The sequence below is a fragment of the Engraulis encrasicolus genome, chromosome 23 (assembly GCF_034702125.1).
Source record: "Engraulis encrasicolus isolate BLACKSEA-1 chromosome 23, IST_EnEncr_1.0, whole genome shotgun sequence".
Taxonomy (NCBI): Eukaryota; Metazoa; Chordata; class Actinopteri; order Clupeiformes; family Engraulidae; genus Engraulis; species Engraulis encrasicolus.
This window is the reverse complement of record NC_085879.1, coordinates 26,277,584-26,289,872: the sequence shown is the minus strand read 5'-3', so window position 1 is coordinate 26,289,872 and position 12,289 is coordinate 26,277,584. Positions and strand designations below refer to the sequence as shown.

At 43.0% G+C, this 12,289-nt stretch overlaps 1 protein-coding gene across 1 annotated transcript; it reads left to right on the top strand.

The window, feature by feature from the left end:
- The first annotated feature begins 556 nt into the window (after window positions 1-556).
- si:ch211-153b23.4 (uncharacterized protein LOC335392 homolog) lies at window positions 557-11,709 on the top strand. Its single transcript, XM_063189513.1, has 12 exons — window positions 557-773; window positions 1,445-1,558; window positions 2,126-3,100; window positions 3,488-3,603; window positions 4,447-4,632; window positions 5,689-6,100; window positions 7,086-7,185; window positions 7,470-7,618; window positions 8,091-8,203; window positions 8,924-9,013; window positions 9,896-10,018; window positions 10,544-11,709. Exons 1-12 carry the CDS (start codon window positions 713-715, stop codon window positions 10,787-10,789), a joined length of 2,685 nt encoding a protein of 894 aa, XP_063045583.1. The 5' UTR covers window positions 557-712; the 3' UTR covers window positions 10,790-11,709.
- Window positions 11,710-12,289: the final 580 nt, after the last annotated feature.

The following is a 12,289-nucleotide window of genomic DNA, read 5'->3' as shown; positions in this document are numbered from 1 at the left end:
TCTATTATCTGCATGCAAACATTTATCAAGATAGATATGCCTATAATACTGGTCAGATACGCTTCATAAGATTTAAATGATGTTTGCATAATTACACTTTTACTAGCCACCTCGGAAAGGCGGAAATTTGAGCTCAATTAATGTGTGTGTGTGTGTGTATGTGTGTGTGTGTGTGTGTGTGTGAGAGAGAGAGAGAGAGAGAGAGAGAGAGAGAGAGAGAGAGAGAGAGAGAGAGAGAGAGAGAGAGAGAGAGAGAGAGAGAGAGTGTGTGTGTGTGCGCGTGTGCGTGTGCGTGCGCGCGGATATTAAAGTGGCCTATTCATGGTCGGTAATTGGTGAATGCTCTGTGCTTATCCAGAAGTGTTCAAATTGACAACTTGCTGAATTAGAAAATTTGGGGAAATGTGTTTTCTGTGTTAAAATCGGGGCTTCATGAAAACATTCTTGTGTTTACACACATGCGTACACATTCTTTTCTTAATATCGTTATGTGATGAGGTAATACTTTTTTAAAGGTTTTTGTTGCTTTTGCCATAGTTTCCTTGCTTGAGGCATTTTTTTCCCGACTTAGTCATTTCCCCTGTAAGTTTCCGAAACTTAACCCGGAGGATGCTCTTCACAAGGTGTGACCGCGCATGACGTGCGTGACGTACCTGGTTTATAAAGAGATGCGCTCCCCGTCCGTGGCATCCACTCGGCACTGGCGCGCGCAATGGCAGACGCTGAAATCCAGTCGCTCCATTACTCTGTTGGTGTTTTAGGAATCTCTGGCGGTAGGCACCTTTATACTTACAGAAGAAAACGTACATACAAATAATGATAATAATAATAATAATGTTTTTCAACGTGTGCCGTTGACACAACACATTTGGCCGCTGTAGATCTGTTCTTTAGCCTACTGCATGCCCATGCATTTATTTTTTTTATGTCAGTGCCATGAAAAAAGATTAATAGGCTACTTATATAATATAATGTATGTGCAATACAAGCTTTGTTTCATGTCAATGAACTGTGATTATTGTTGATGATAATTAAGTAATAATTTACCTAATTATTTAAAGGATACAAAAATGATACATATTTTAAAAAATTATAGGTAAACTGATTTTTATTCCTGATTGTTTTTTGCTTCTTGTGGGGGTCTGAATACAAAATAGTATGACTTTGATCAGACATTATAATCATTTTCACACAATAATATTCAATTTCCCATACCCCATGATATTCCATGACAATACCTCACTTATTATTATTTTGATATTTAGGCTGTTATTCCTTCATTTACTTTAGTTAAAGTCGACTCAAATGTTATTTTTCCTCTTTGCCTTGCCTGTTGTAGTTCACAAAGTAGTCAATAGGGGGCAAATTGTTCCATCAAAGGAGCCTGCCAGACCCATCAAGCCAACCAAGCCTGTAACGCCACAATCTGTTTTGTCCTCCTCAGGCGCTCTTCTACTTCTGGTGAATGACTATGGCAGTGCCCCGGGACAGAGTCTAATCTCCAGCACCGCCCTAGGAGTTCTGCTGCTCATCATCGCCGCTCTGCTGGCATATTCTGGTATTGTACCGATTCAATTCCAACTCTTTACCAGATTTTTTTGGTTTCCTCTTTGTGCAGGCTGGTTCACTCTTTGCTTCAGTCAACTGTATCATTACATTGTTGTATATTCTGGTTTTGTGCTGATTCAACTGAAACTCTTCACCAGATTTATTTTAGGTTGCCTCTTTGTGCAGGTTGGCCCCTGGGGAAGACCAGTTCAAACTTCGCTTCAAACAGTTAACTGTATCATAACATGGCTATGACTTTACAGAGAACCATAACTAACAGATAAAGACTTGGTTGTTACAATTTTTGGTAACACTACATTTATAACTTATTAACTTATAACTCTGCGTAAAGGGGTTAAGGTTTTTTTACCCTCTGTCTCTGACTCTTTCACTCTATTAGTCGGTGGAGGAATGATTTATGAATGTAACTCATAATTCAAATTTAAAGACATTTATTTAAACTTGTAGATAGGCCTATTTTAAAATCTCTCTCTCTCTCTCTCTCTCTCTCTCTCTCTCTCTCTCTCTCTCTCTCTCTCTCTCTCTCTCTCTCTCTATCTCTCTGTCTTCCCAACAGGAGTGAGACGCAGCCTCTCCGCCGCTCCCCTGTTCACATGCCTGTGCTTGACGGTGTCTGCCCTGTGGTGTGGCTCAGGCCTGGTGTACATCCTGGTAGGGGAGAACATAGTCGCCCCCACCCCCGACAACCTCAGAAATGCCATGATCCCTGGCCTTGCAGCTTTTACACTTGCCCTGCTCGTATTAGCACTGGTAGCTGTGTTAGCCAAGGAGACAGTGCTCTTTATCATAGCCCTCACCATCAGCTTAGCCTGCGCCCACCAGATAGCCGGGCTAGCCGACGTTAGCTTCGGACAAGCTGCTACCGCGGCTAACTACCTCCTCGTATGCTGCATAGGTGCGTATTTCGGGATTGGTCGGCTGCTCTCGTTTATCACGCGTGGCGCCGTGCAGCTTCCCGGCACAGCAGGCGCGTCAGACAAATCCAACCAGACCAAACCACAGGGCCTGGACACTGCCGACGTTGTAGCCGTCGGTCTGGTTATGAACCTGCTGTCTGCTAGCGTGCTAGCCTGCCCCGTAGTGGACGTGATCCCTAGGCTGTCTCAAGGCCTAGTGCCATGGCTGTGGACAGCTGGCGTCTTCCAGCTCGGCGTCTGCCTCCTCTGCTACCGCGGCCTCGACATCATATCCGCCACATTTTATGGTTTCATGGCCATTCTGAGATTCGCAGAGGGCTACAGCGTGCTAGTGGCCGACCTAACGGGTGACGCTCAGCCCTATTCGGCCGTCCCCTTCCCTGCAGTCTTCGCCATCCTGTTCTCCATTCTGGCGCTGTTTAGCTTCCAGCGGAGCTTGGCGGACACCCTCTACCAGCTCTTCTTCGTAGCCTATAGCATCGCTATCGCCGCCCAGCCCCAAGGCTTCTTCCAGGCCGGCACGCAAGGCGTCCAGGCGGCCATCTTCGTTGCCACGACGCTGATGCTCCTGGTCACTCTCAACAACAAGGCATCGGCCTACAAGATCCCCACAGGTAGGGCTGGGAATCGACACACAGCTTCACAATACAATACATATCACGATATACGGGTCACGATACTATACGCATTGTGATAAATATGCAATATACTGTATGCAATGCGATATGTATTGCGATTTTTCTTAGACTGGATTGCATTGGAATGCCAGAATGCAGTGCATTTGAACTCATTCACCATGTTAATAATTTAAAACTACAACTGCTTTTTCTACTGCTAGTGTGTTTCATTCCTGAATAACATTTTTTTACTGACGGCAGGTTGATGACAAAAACCTGTTGCTAATATGTATCACCATACAGGGGTAACGATTTGATACATGTATCATAAAGAGTTCCCGATACGATATTGTCAAGACAATTTTTGCACATCCCCACCCACAGGCGACAGCTTGCTCAAAGCCCTGACCACCCGCACCACCGGCAGCCTCTCCCTGAGGTCCCAGGACAAGGACTTCCATGCCCCATACTTGGGCTACTCCAAGTACGCCGACGCTGAGGTCTGTTCCAATATCCCAATATACCAAGATGGGGGGGGGTGATGATTGACTACTAATAAAACACAGACACCAAAGAGGCGTATTTTTGCGACAGTACTGATGTCCTACTAGGCACAGCACAAAGACAGAGAGCATTAGAGATACTCACACAGATATTTCAGACAGAAAACATCTGACTAAACTGAATTAAAGTATTTTGACTACTGAAGAATATGACAGTTCTTTTCCATTATACTTTGTAATTGCTTCACAAAGGATAGAGATGGTTGCCTGCACTAGCCTGACTATACGTCAGCCCCTCTTTACCTCTTTCTGGCATATTGTCAGGCTATACCTGCACACCTTCAAAGGTTTCTTTGCAGGTGCAGCTACATGTATTTCAAGAGGAATTACTTTTATACTGACTGACCGAAACACCAGCATTCCAAATAAATCTTTTCATTTACTGTACTGTACTGTGTCAGAAATGACACAAAATGTGTTTGCTCAGGGACAAAACATGTTGTGTCAATTGTTAGATGTGTCTAAGAAAGGGGCAATAATAGTGTAAGAACAAAGAAACATAAAAACTATTTTTGTGTAATATTCCAGCCACAGTCCTGGTTTGTGATGAGTTTTTGGCTACATTGTAAATTTAAGATATATTTACGATAAGAATCATTAATTAACAGCATTTTAACTGAATAATACACATGTTGTGTCATATTCCACACACCTTAACATAATAAATGTGTCAAAAATGACACATTCCTTCTTAGAGTGTAGCAGTGTTTCACTATTCCACAATCTAAATCCATTTATAACAGCAATTGTTAAAAAAAAAAAATCTAAAATCTTCCACAGGTCCTGGGCCACGGCTGCAGTGTGCTGGCTGCCTTTGCTATCACGGCCACCGTGGGGACTGAGGGGCCTCTGGCTGTGCTGATCCTGCCCTGGGCGGTAGTGTCCGGGGGCGTCCTTCAGCTCCTGTGCGGCTCCGTGGCCTTCTCCCGGGGCAAGACGCTGGAGAGCGCCGCCTTCATCATGCAGGTTGGTGAAGATTCGCATTGCATTACATTACAGTATGTGATTAGGGATGCATAATACCACTTTTTCGAAAACAAATACGAGTATGTGTACAAAAATGTCTGCACACGCGGATACAGAGTACGATGTCAACACTTTTAACCCCAACATACAATGACTGCAGGACTTCATGACGCGCTTCTGAATTGCCTACAACTACACTGTAAAATATTGCAAGTCAGTGAAACTTAAAAAAGTAATTTCCCCTGCTGCCTTAAGTTTGTAACTTAACTCAACTCGAGACTGAAAATTCAAGGCTTTTTCAAGTTGAGTTGAGTTACAAACTTAAGGCAGCAGCCAGGGCAACTTATTTTTTGCGTTTAAACTGGCTGTAATGTTTAACAGTGTACTGCAGAATCACTTCAACGTAACTCACTACAACTAAACACGAAACTCAACTAACCTAATTGTTTCAACTTTTGGCTGCAGGGCTTCATGTGGACAGTGTGGGGGCTGACACGCTTCTGAATTTTGTACAACTTAACTCAACTGCATGCCAACAAGTACTATAGACTCGCCACAACGTAACTCTACTAGTGGTGTAAATCACAGCCTCCATGATGATACGATTCAATATCGATATCTTATAATTCGTTGCGATGCGATTCGATTATTTGCGATATTAATAATGCCCCACGATACGATACAATACGATTCGATGAAGTTAGGGAGGTAGGGCATTGGGCAGGAGCCAGCGATTCCATTATTTTCGATACTTAAGAATGCCCCACGATATGATGCGTCTCGATTCAATCGCCAGATTATATCATGATATATCGATACATTTTGATTATGATTAACACCCCTAAACTCAACTAAGCTAATTACTTCAACTTTTGACTGACATCATCGCCACAGAGCTTCATGTGGACGGTGTGGGGGTTGACGCGCTTCTAAATTTTGTACAACTTAACTCAACGGCATCACAACAAGTACTATAGACTCACCACAACGTAACTCACCACAACTAAACTCTACTAAGCTGATTGTTTCAACTTTTGCCCGGCATGATCCCCACAGGGCTTCATGTGGACGGTGTGGGGGCTGACACGCTTCGGCGGCCTGTACGGCTCCACGCGTGGCTTCAGCGTGGCCGTGGGGATCATCTCCTTCATGCTGTTCAACGCGCTGGTGACGGTGGCGGCGCTGTTCCTCAGCGTGGCCTGGTTCGCCTACGCCTTCACCTTCCAGCTCATCCTCATCAGTTTCCTGTTGGACAGCGTGGGGGCACTTCCCTACGGCTACGATATCGGCGTCACCATCATCTTTGGCCTGGTCAGTTTCTATTGCTTCCTGGCACACCTGTTCAACACCACCTTCCAAACGCCACAGATGCCACTCGGGGCGCCGCTGGTGAGGCTGATGGGCAAGGGCCGGGACAAGTGCCCTCACCTGCCCTCCAGGAAGGCCACGTCTGTCATGAAGATCGCAGGTGAGAGAGGGAGACTGGGTTGAGGGCGTAGTAACATGTACTCTCAACTAGGCATAGGGGGCGATGACAGGGGGGGGCAAACAGGTAATTTGGCCTAAGTCTATTATTTGAAGCTGCTGTCTGTCATAAATATCACAGGTGAGGGAGGAAAGACTGGGTTGAATAATTGAACATGTAAAGATCTCTTTTTGAAAACACTATACGTAATATAATATACCATTTTCAAAAATAAGAATGGTAGTATTATGGGATGGTCAGTACCAGGCTAACGTTTCACATCTTCAAATACAATAAGAGACATTGTCAAGAAAAGAAGGGTTGAAAGTTGAATGATACATGACACCAAATGATGCAATAGTTTATCCTCTGTCAGATAATGTAACATGAAAAAGAAAATATTACTTTACATGTTTTTTTAATTTATTTATTTTAAAGGGTCAGTGAGCAGCATCCTTCACTACACTCCACTCATTACATTACATTACATTGCATTTGGCAGACGCTTTATAACCAAAGCGACTTTCAAAAGAGGACATATTCAAGCCTGCATCACAAGCAAATACAAAGTGCACAGGAGATATACAGAACAACAAGTGCAGTTTTTTTTTTTTTTTTTTTTTTTTAAAGAGTAAATAACGACACACACACAAACTAAACTAAACTAAACATCATGTCAGGAGTCTGCCCTGGGGCAAGGCCAGTTCAAGCATTAGTCTAGTAGATTCTCTCGAAAGAGAAAGGTCTTTAGTTGTTTCTTGAAGGCTGCAAGAGATGTGCTTAGTCTTGCTGTCTCTGGGAGACCGTTCCACCACTTGGGTACCACAACGGAGAACAATCTTGACCGGGAGTACCTAGAGCGACTGGATGGCAGAGCCAGACGGCTTGTGCTGGATCTCTCATGACACACATCAAGATAGCACACGTTAGGCCTATGTAAACGTCAGTCAGTAAAGCAACCCAATCTCTGTTTACTTGATCTACCCAGAGATTATGAAGAATGGCGGCATATGCGGGATGCCAACGGATACAGTCTACGTGCTGGTGGCGGCTTGCAATCGCCCTGACGCTGTTGAAAAGGCCTACAAGTAAGTAAGAGAATTCATGCCTAAATGAATAGAAAATAAATAATGATGAATGAATTAATAATTAGACTAAAATAAATTAAAAATGAATTCATTCATAACAGAAACTGTACACATGTCATTTTAATGAAACACTTTATAAATGTTGTTTGCTTTTTGTGCGTGTGTGCGTGCGTGCGTGCGTGTGTGTGTGTGTGTGTGTGTGTGTGTGTGTGTGTGTGTGTGTGTGTGTGTGTGTGTGTGTGTGTGTGTGTGTGTGTGTGCCTGTGTGTGTGTGTGTTAACCAGAACCAAGCAGCATGCTGGGGACCGGCCCATGTCCTTGTGGGTGTCGTCCATCAAACAGCTGGAGCCAGTGAGGGCCCAGATAAACCCCCTCCTCTGGGACCTGATGGAAGCAGCCTGGCCGTCTTCCATCAGCCTCGTCATCCCAAGAGGTGTGTGTGTGTGTGTGTGTGTGTGTGTGTGTGTGTGTGTGTGTGTGTGTGTGTGTGTGTGTGTGTGTGTGTGTGTGTGTGTGTGTGTGTGTGTGTGGATGTGTGCCCTAACATGGTAATGTGTAACTGTGTCTTTTACAATGGTGAAACTGAAGACAAGTCAAATAAAGAATCAAATCAAATCAAATCAAATCAATAGTTCATAATGCATAATACATGTTTAATTACCGTAACTTCATACATAAGCACAACTGTAACTATATGCCCTGTTCTTTTTATTTACAATATCAAAGTGGAGAAAATCAATGGAGTTTGGATTTTATTCACTTTTAATATGGAGCGTGATCGTTTGATTGAGAAGGAAAACGTCTTCAAACTTAGTTTTATAAAACTAAGGACTATTTTACAATGTGCACAAATGAACAATAAGCAAGCAAGCAAGTGTTATGTTCTGTAATGTTCTTCTTTCCAGCCCCCTGGATGGAATTTTTTGGTCTGAAGGACTCATCAAAGTACATCGGCACGCCACAAAGCATAGCCATCAGAAACCCAGACTGCACCGTAGCCACACAGCTCATAAATCTGGTACGTGCTGTACTTACCTACAGAAATCTCTGAACCGAATTACTTGAATTACAGTAATAATTTTCTTACTCTGGCTTACCTATTATTACAAGACTATTACAAGAACAAGACAAAAATAGCCTAAATAGTCCATTACCATTACAATTTCTCACAATAAGTTTTTGTAGAGTAGACCCACATGAAAAACCACCTAATGACTCATAGAGTTAATACTAGTGTATTATTACCTCATAGAGTTAATACTAGTGTGTTATGGAATCTCAATGACCGGTTTCTGTAGGCTGGACTAGGACTGAGAAAACGCCTGGGAATTTATGTGTGCCACATCTCTGAGCCAGTCTCTTAGATAATATAAAAAATGGACAACATTGGTCCCTGAGGACTATCATCCCACCGGGAAATGCCCTGTATGCCAGATTACCAGTCCACGGGTGTGTTTCTCGAAAGTGTAGTTGTTAGCCATGCTCGCAACTTGCGTAGTTGTCAAAGGGAAATTGCATTGGTAACAACAAAGTAGCTAATGTAGTTAGCAACTACGGTTTCAAGAAACGCACCCCAGGCCTGGGTGCATTTCTTGAAAGCGTAGTTGTGAGCAGTTAGCAACTTGGGTAGTTACCAATGGGAAATTGCATTGCAACCGACAAAATTAGCAACTACACTTTCGAGAAACGCGCCCCAGGCCATGGTTTCTACAAAGTGTCGCTTCTGTGACTTCCTCAGGTTGGACCGATCGCTGTGACTTCCGCAAACCCCACTGGCGAGGCAGACACCACTCATCATAACCAGGTGTATGCTAAACTGGGAGACAAGGTAAATGAAAGCGAAAGTCGAAAGTGAAAGCCCACCTGAAACTCCAACTCCCTTTGTCCCATTGTGACACAGCACTCCACAGCACACAAGTGTTCACTGCACACTGCACACCACGAAATTGCATTTTATGCCTCACTTGTGCACGGGGGCAGCCCCCATGGCGGGACGATACCATGCTCAGGGTACCTCAGTCATGAAGGAGGATGGGGGAGAGCACTGGTTAATTACTCCCCCCAAGACCCTGGTGGGTCGGGAGTCGAACCGGCAACCTTTCCTAACCACTTATAAATACCTACACAACTGTCAATTTTCACTTCAAGTTCAGTAAAAAAAAGTGTAGTTATTAAAACAAGGGAAGATTTTTGCACCTGGTTTAGCATTCAATGCGATTGTCCACCTGTAGTTCCACTGGCAAGGGAGATAAGTACCTCAGAAGAGTCTCTCTCTCTCTCTCTCTCTCTCTCTCTCTCTCTCTCTCTCTCTCTCTCTCTCTCTCTCTCTCTCTCTCTCTCTCTCTCTCTCTCATAATTAAACAAGAATATTTGTGAGAGAGTCAAGTAAGCATTGGCAAATTACGTGAATGATTAAGTAATGGGAAATAATAAAGAGATAATGGTTAACCAATGTTTTACAAATGGTTTTCTAAGATTTGAATAATGCTTAACAAATGCATAACTAATGCTTAACAAGGAGTCTGTATTAGAAAGTGTTACCAAATATTTTATACAGTCTACTCTGCTGTTTGCTTAATGTGTGTGTGTGTGTGTGTGTGTGTGTGTGTGTGTGTGTGTGTGTGTGTGTGTGTGTGTGTGTGTGTGTGTGTGTGTGTGTGTGTGTGTGTGTGTGTGTGTGTGCCTGCCATGTGTGTGTGTGTTTGCACAGGTGGACGCTGTGCTGTGTGATGGTCCGTCCCCTGAGAACATTGCTTCCACGGTGGTGGACTGCACCAAGATCGACAGTGGAAACATTGGCTTCTTCAGAGTGGGGCTTATACCCAAGTCAAAGGTACTGTTGGTTAAACCCAGGGGTGTCAAACTCATTTTGGCCGGGGGGCCACATACAACCCATGTGATCTCAAGCGGTCCGCATTAGTAACGTCATCACAAAAAACCCTCATAAAGCAGAGGATTAGTTGTCAGTACATCGCCTTTTCTTTTCAGCATGTTTTAAAAGTGTGTTGAATATGGAAAAGAATGCAATACTGATAATCCTATGCAGAATTTCATTGATTCCATAATTTCAATGTCCTACACAACTAGGGTTGGCAACTGCCAATGAATAAAATACGGAACAGTTCATTTTGGCATGGGTTCTGGAGGTCTAGCCCCAGAAAAAAAATATTTCTTAGATGTAATTTCCTGCATTTTAACGTCCCGTTTCCCGTTTCAGCTCAATACGAACCCGTACTTATAAATACCACATTTGAAGGGACGGTACATCACTTTTGCTTACCAGGTTCGCAGTTCATCGCATTTGCTTACTTGTTTCAGTTCTCTAATCGGGATGGCCTTCCTACTCTATCTGTTTCAGGTGTTGCAGCTTTTCGAGGAGGTTCAGAAGAAGCATAAGCATGGGCAGATGAACCCTGGCTTCGAGACAGACATCAGCGACTCGATGGAGCGGGAGAGGGCAACGGCAATAACAGATGAGGAGAGGACAGATGTGGAGAGGACAGACGAGGAGAGGACAGACGAGGAGAGGACAGACAAAGAAGAGACAACAGCCGAGACGGATCATGCAGAGGACTCCGATTCAGAGTCCAATGACACTCTTTAGGTCTCCGATAGCCTATGCTGCACGCGGCAATGACATTACATTACCCTCAATGGGTATTGGGCAGTAGTGGCAATAATTTGCAGATGTTGGGCAAAGCTTGTCCAAAAAGGCCATTGCTGTAGTTATTTATTGAGTACTGGGCAACAGTCTAGTGTATATCGCACTCATCCAACAGGAAAGCATCAGCAGGTGCCAAATGAAAAACTGTCAAATATGTAGAAGCGGGGAAGGATCTGCGCACTCTGCTTGCAAAAGAGCAAGGTTGAACAAGATCTATGATCGAAACATTGCTCCCAATAAAGTCTTTTGCAAACAGTGTGCAGATTCTTCCCCGTTTCTATATATTGGAGAATAAGTGGCAATCACTTGCAGATGTCGGGCAAAGCTTGTCGAAAAAATGCCATTACTGTAGTTCACTGTTATTTAAAAGATAATTGCTATTCTTACAAATCTGGCTTAAAAATGTAGCTTGTAAAATATGTAAAATTACCTTAAGTTATTTATATATATCTACCATTGTCAAAAAACATTCAATGGTTAAGTAAAGTGAAAGTAAGTACCGGTAAAGTAAAGTAAAGTAAAGTAAGTCCAATTAAGTCCTTCCAACTGATCCATCCTCTGATCCTCAGCACTAATGTCAAAAGCCATATAATTCTGTTCACCCCTTGTATTGCCATTCCAATGCACTGTTTTATGAAAATTAGTAAAAATTATCGTACAACGACTCTATGCTATGATTATAATTCAGCCTGAAAGGCCATTAAAATGAACCATATATGTTGTGCATATTCTCTTTTGTAAATATCAACATAGCATGTCATTCAAATGTTGAACATGCTGTGGCATACTTTGAATGTTTTAATGATTTGTTTTTGTATAATAAACATAACACTGTTTGTCAGTCCTTGTCCAACCCTCAAGACAAATCATTCCTTTTTCTTAAAAGCTGATTAGAATATTTATAATTGTGTTTCAAACTGCTTCAAGACTTGGTCTGACCTTGAGCATAATGATTAACATTTCCAAAACGGCATGGTTAACCCGCCTCTCTCGGTTTTCTACTGGTCGAGGCCAGAAAAGACTGTGCCGGAGTTTAAACCAAACATTTACTTATTACTAATGGGACGTCTCTGCTTCTACCACGTCACTGCCTTGAACACGCCTATACCCAGGGCCATTGGAGCTGCTCAAAGTTGATTGGTACCTGAGAAAGTAGGTGGAGTTCACGATTTTTTCGGAGATCAGAAACAATATTTACATTGCTCATGGCCTGACTAGAAGCAACGCCGAAGGGGTTGTGTCACTAGGAGGACGTGGCCTGGTTATATGTGCATGTGAAAGATTTTGGAATTTCCAAATGATTGAATATCAGTAAGCCATTCCATCATAAATCAAACAGATTTATTGTAATTCAATAATAACAAATAAATGAATGTGATATTCATTACATTTGCTTGAGCAGAAAAAAAGAAAAATGTGAGATGTCAAAATAATGACATC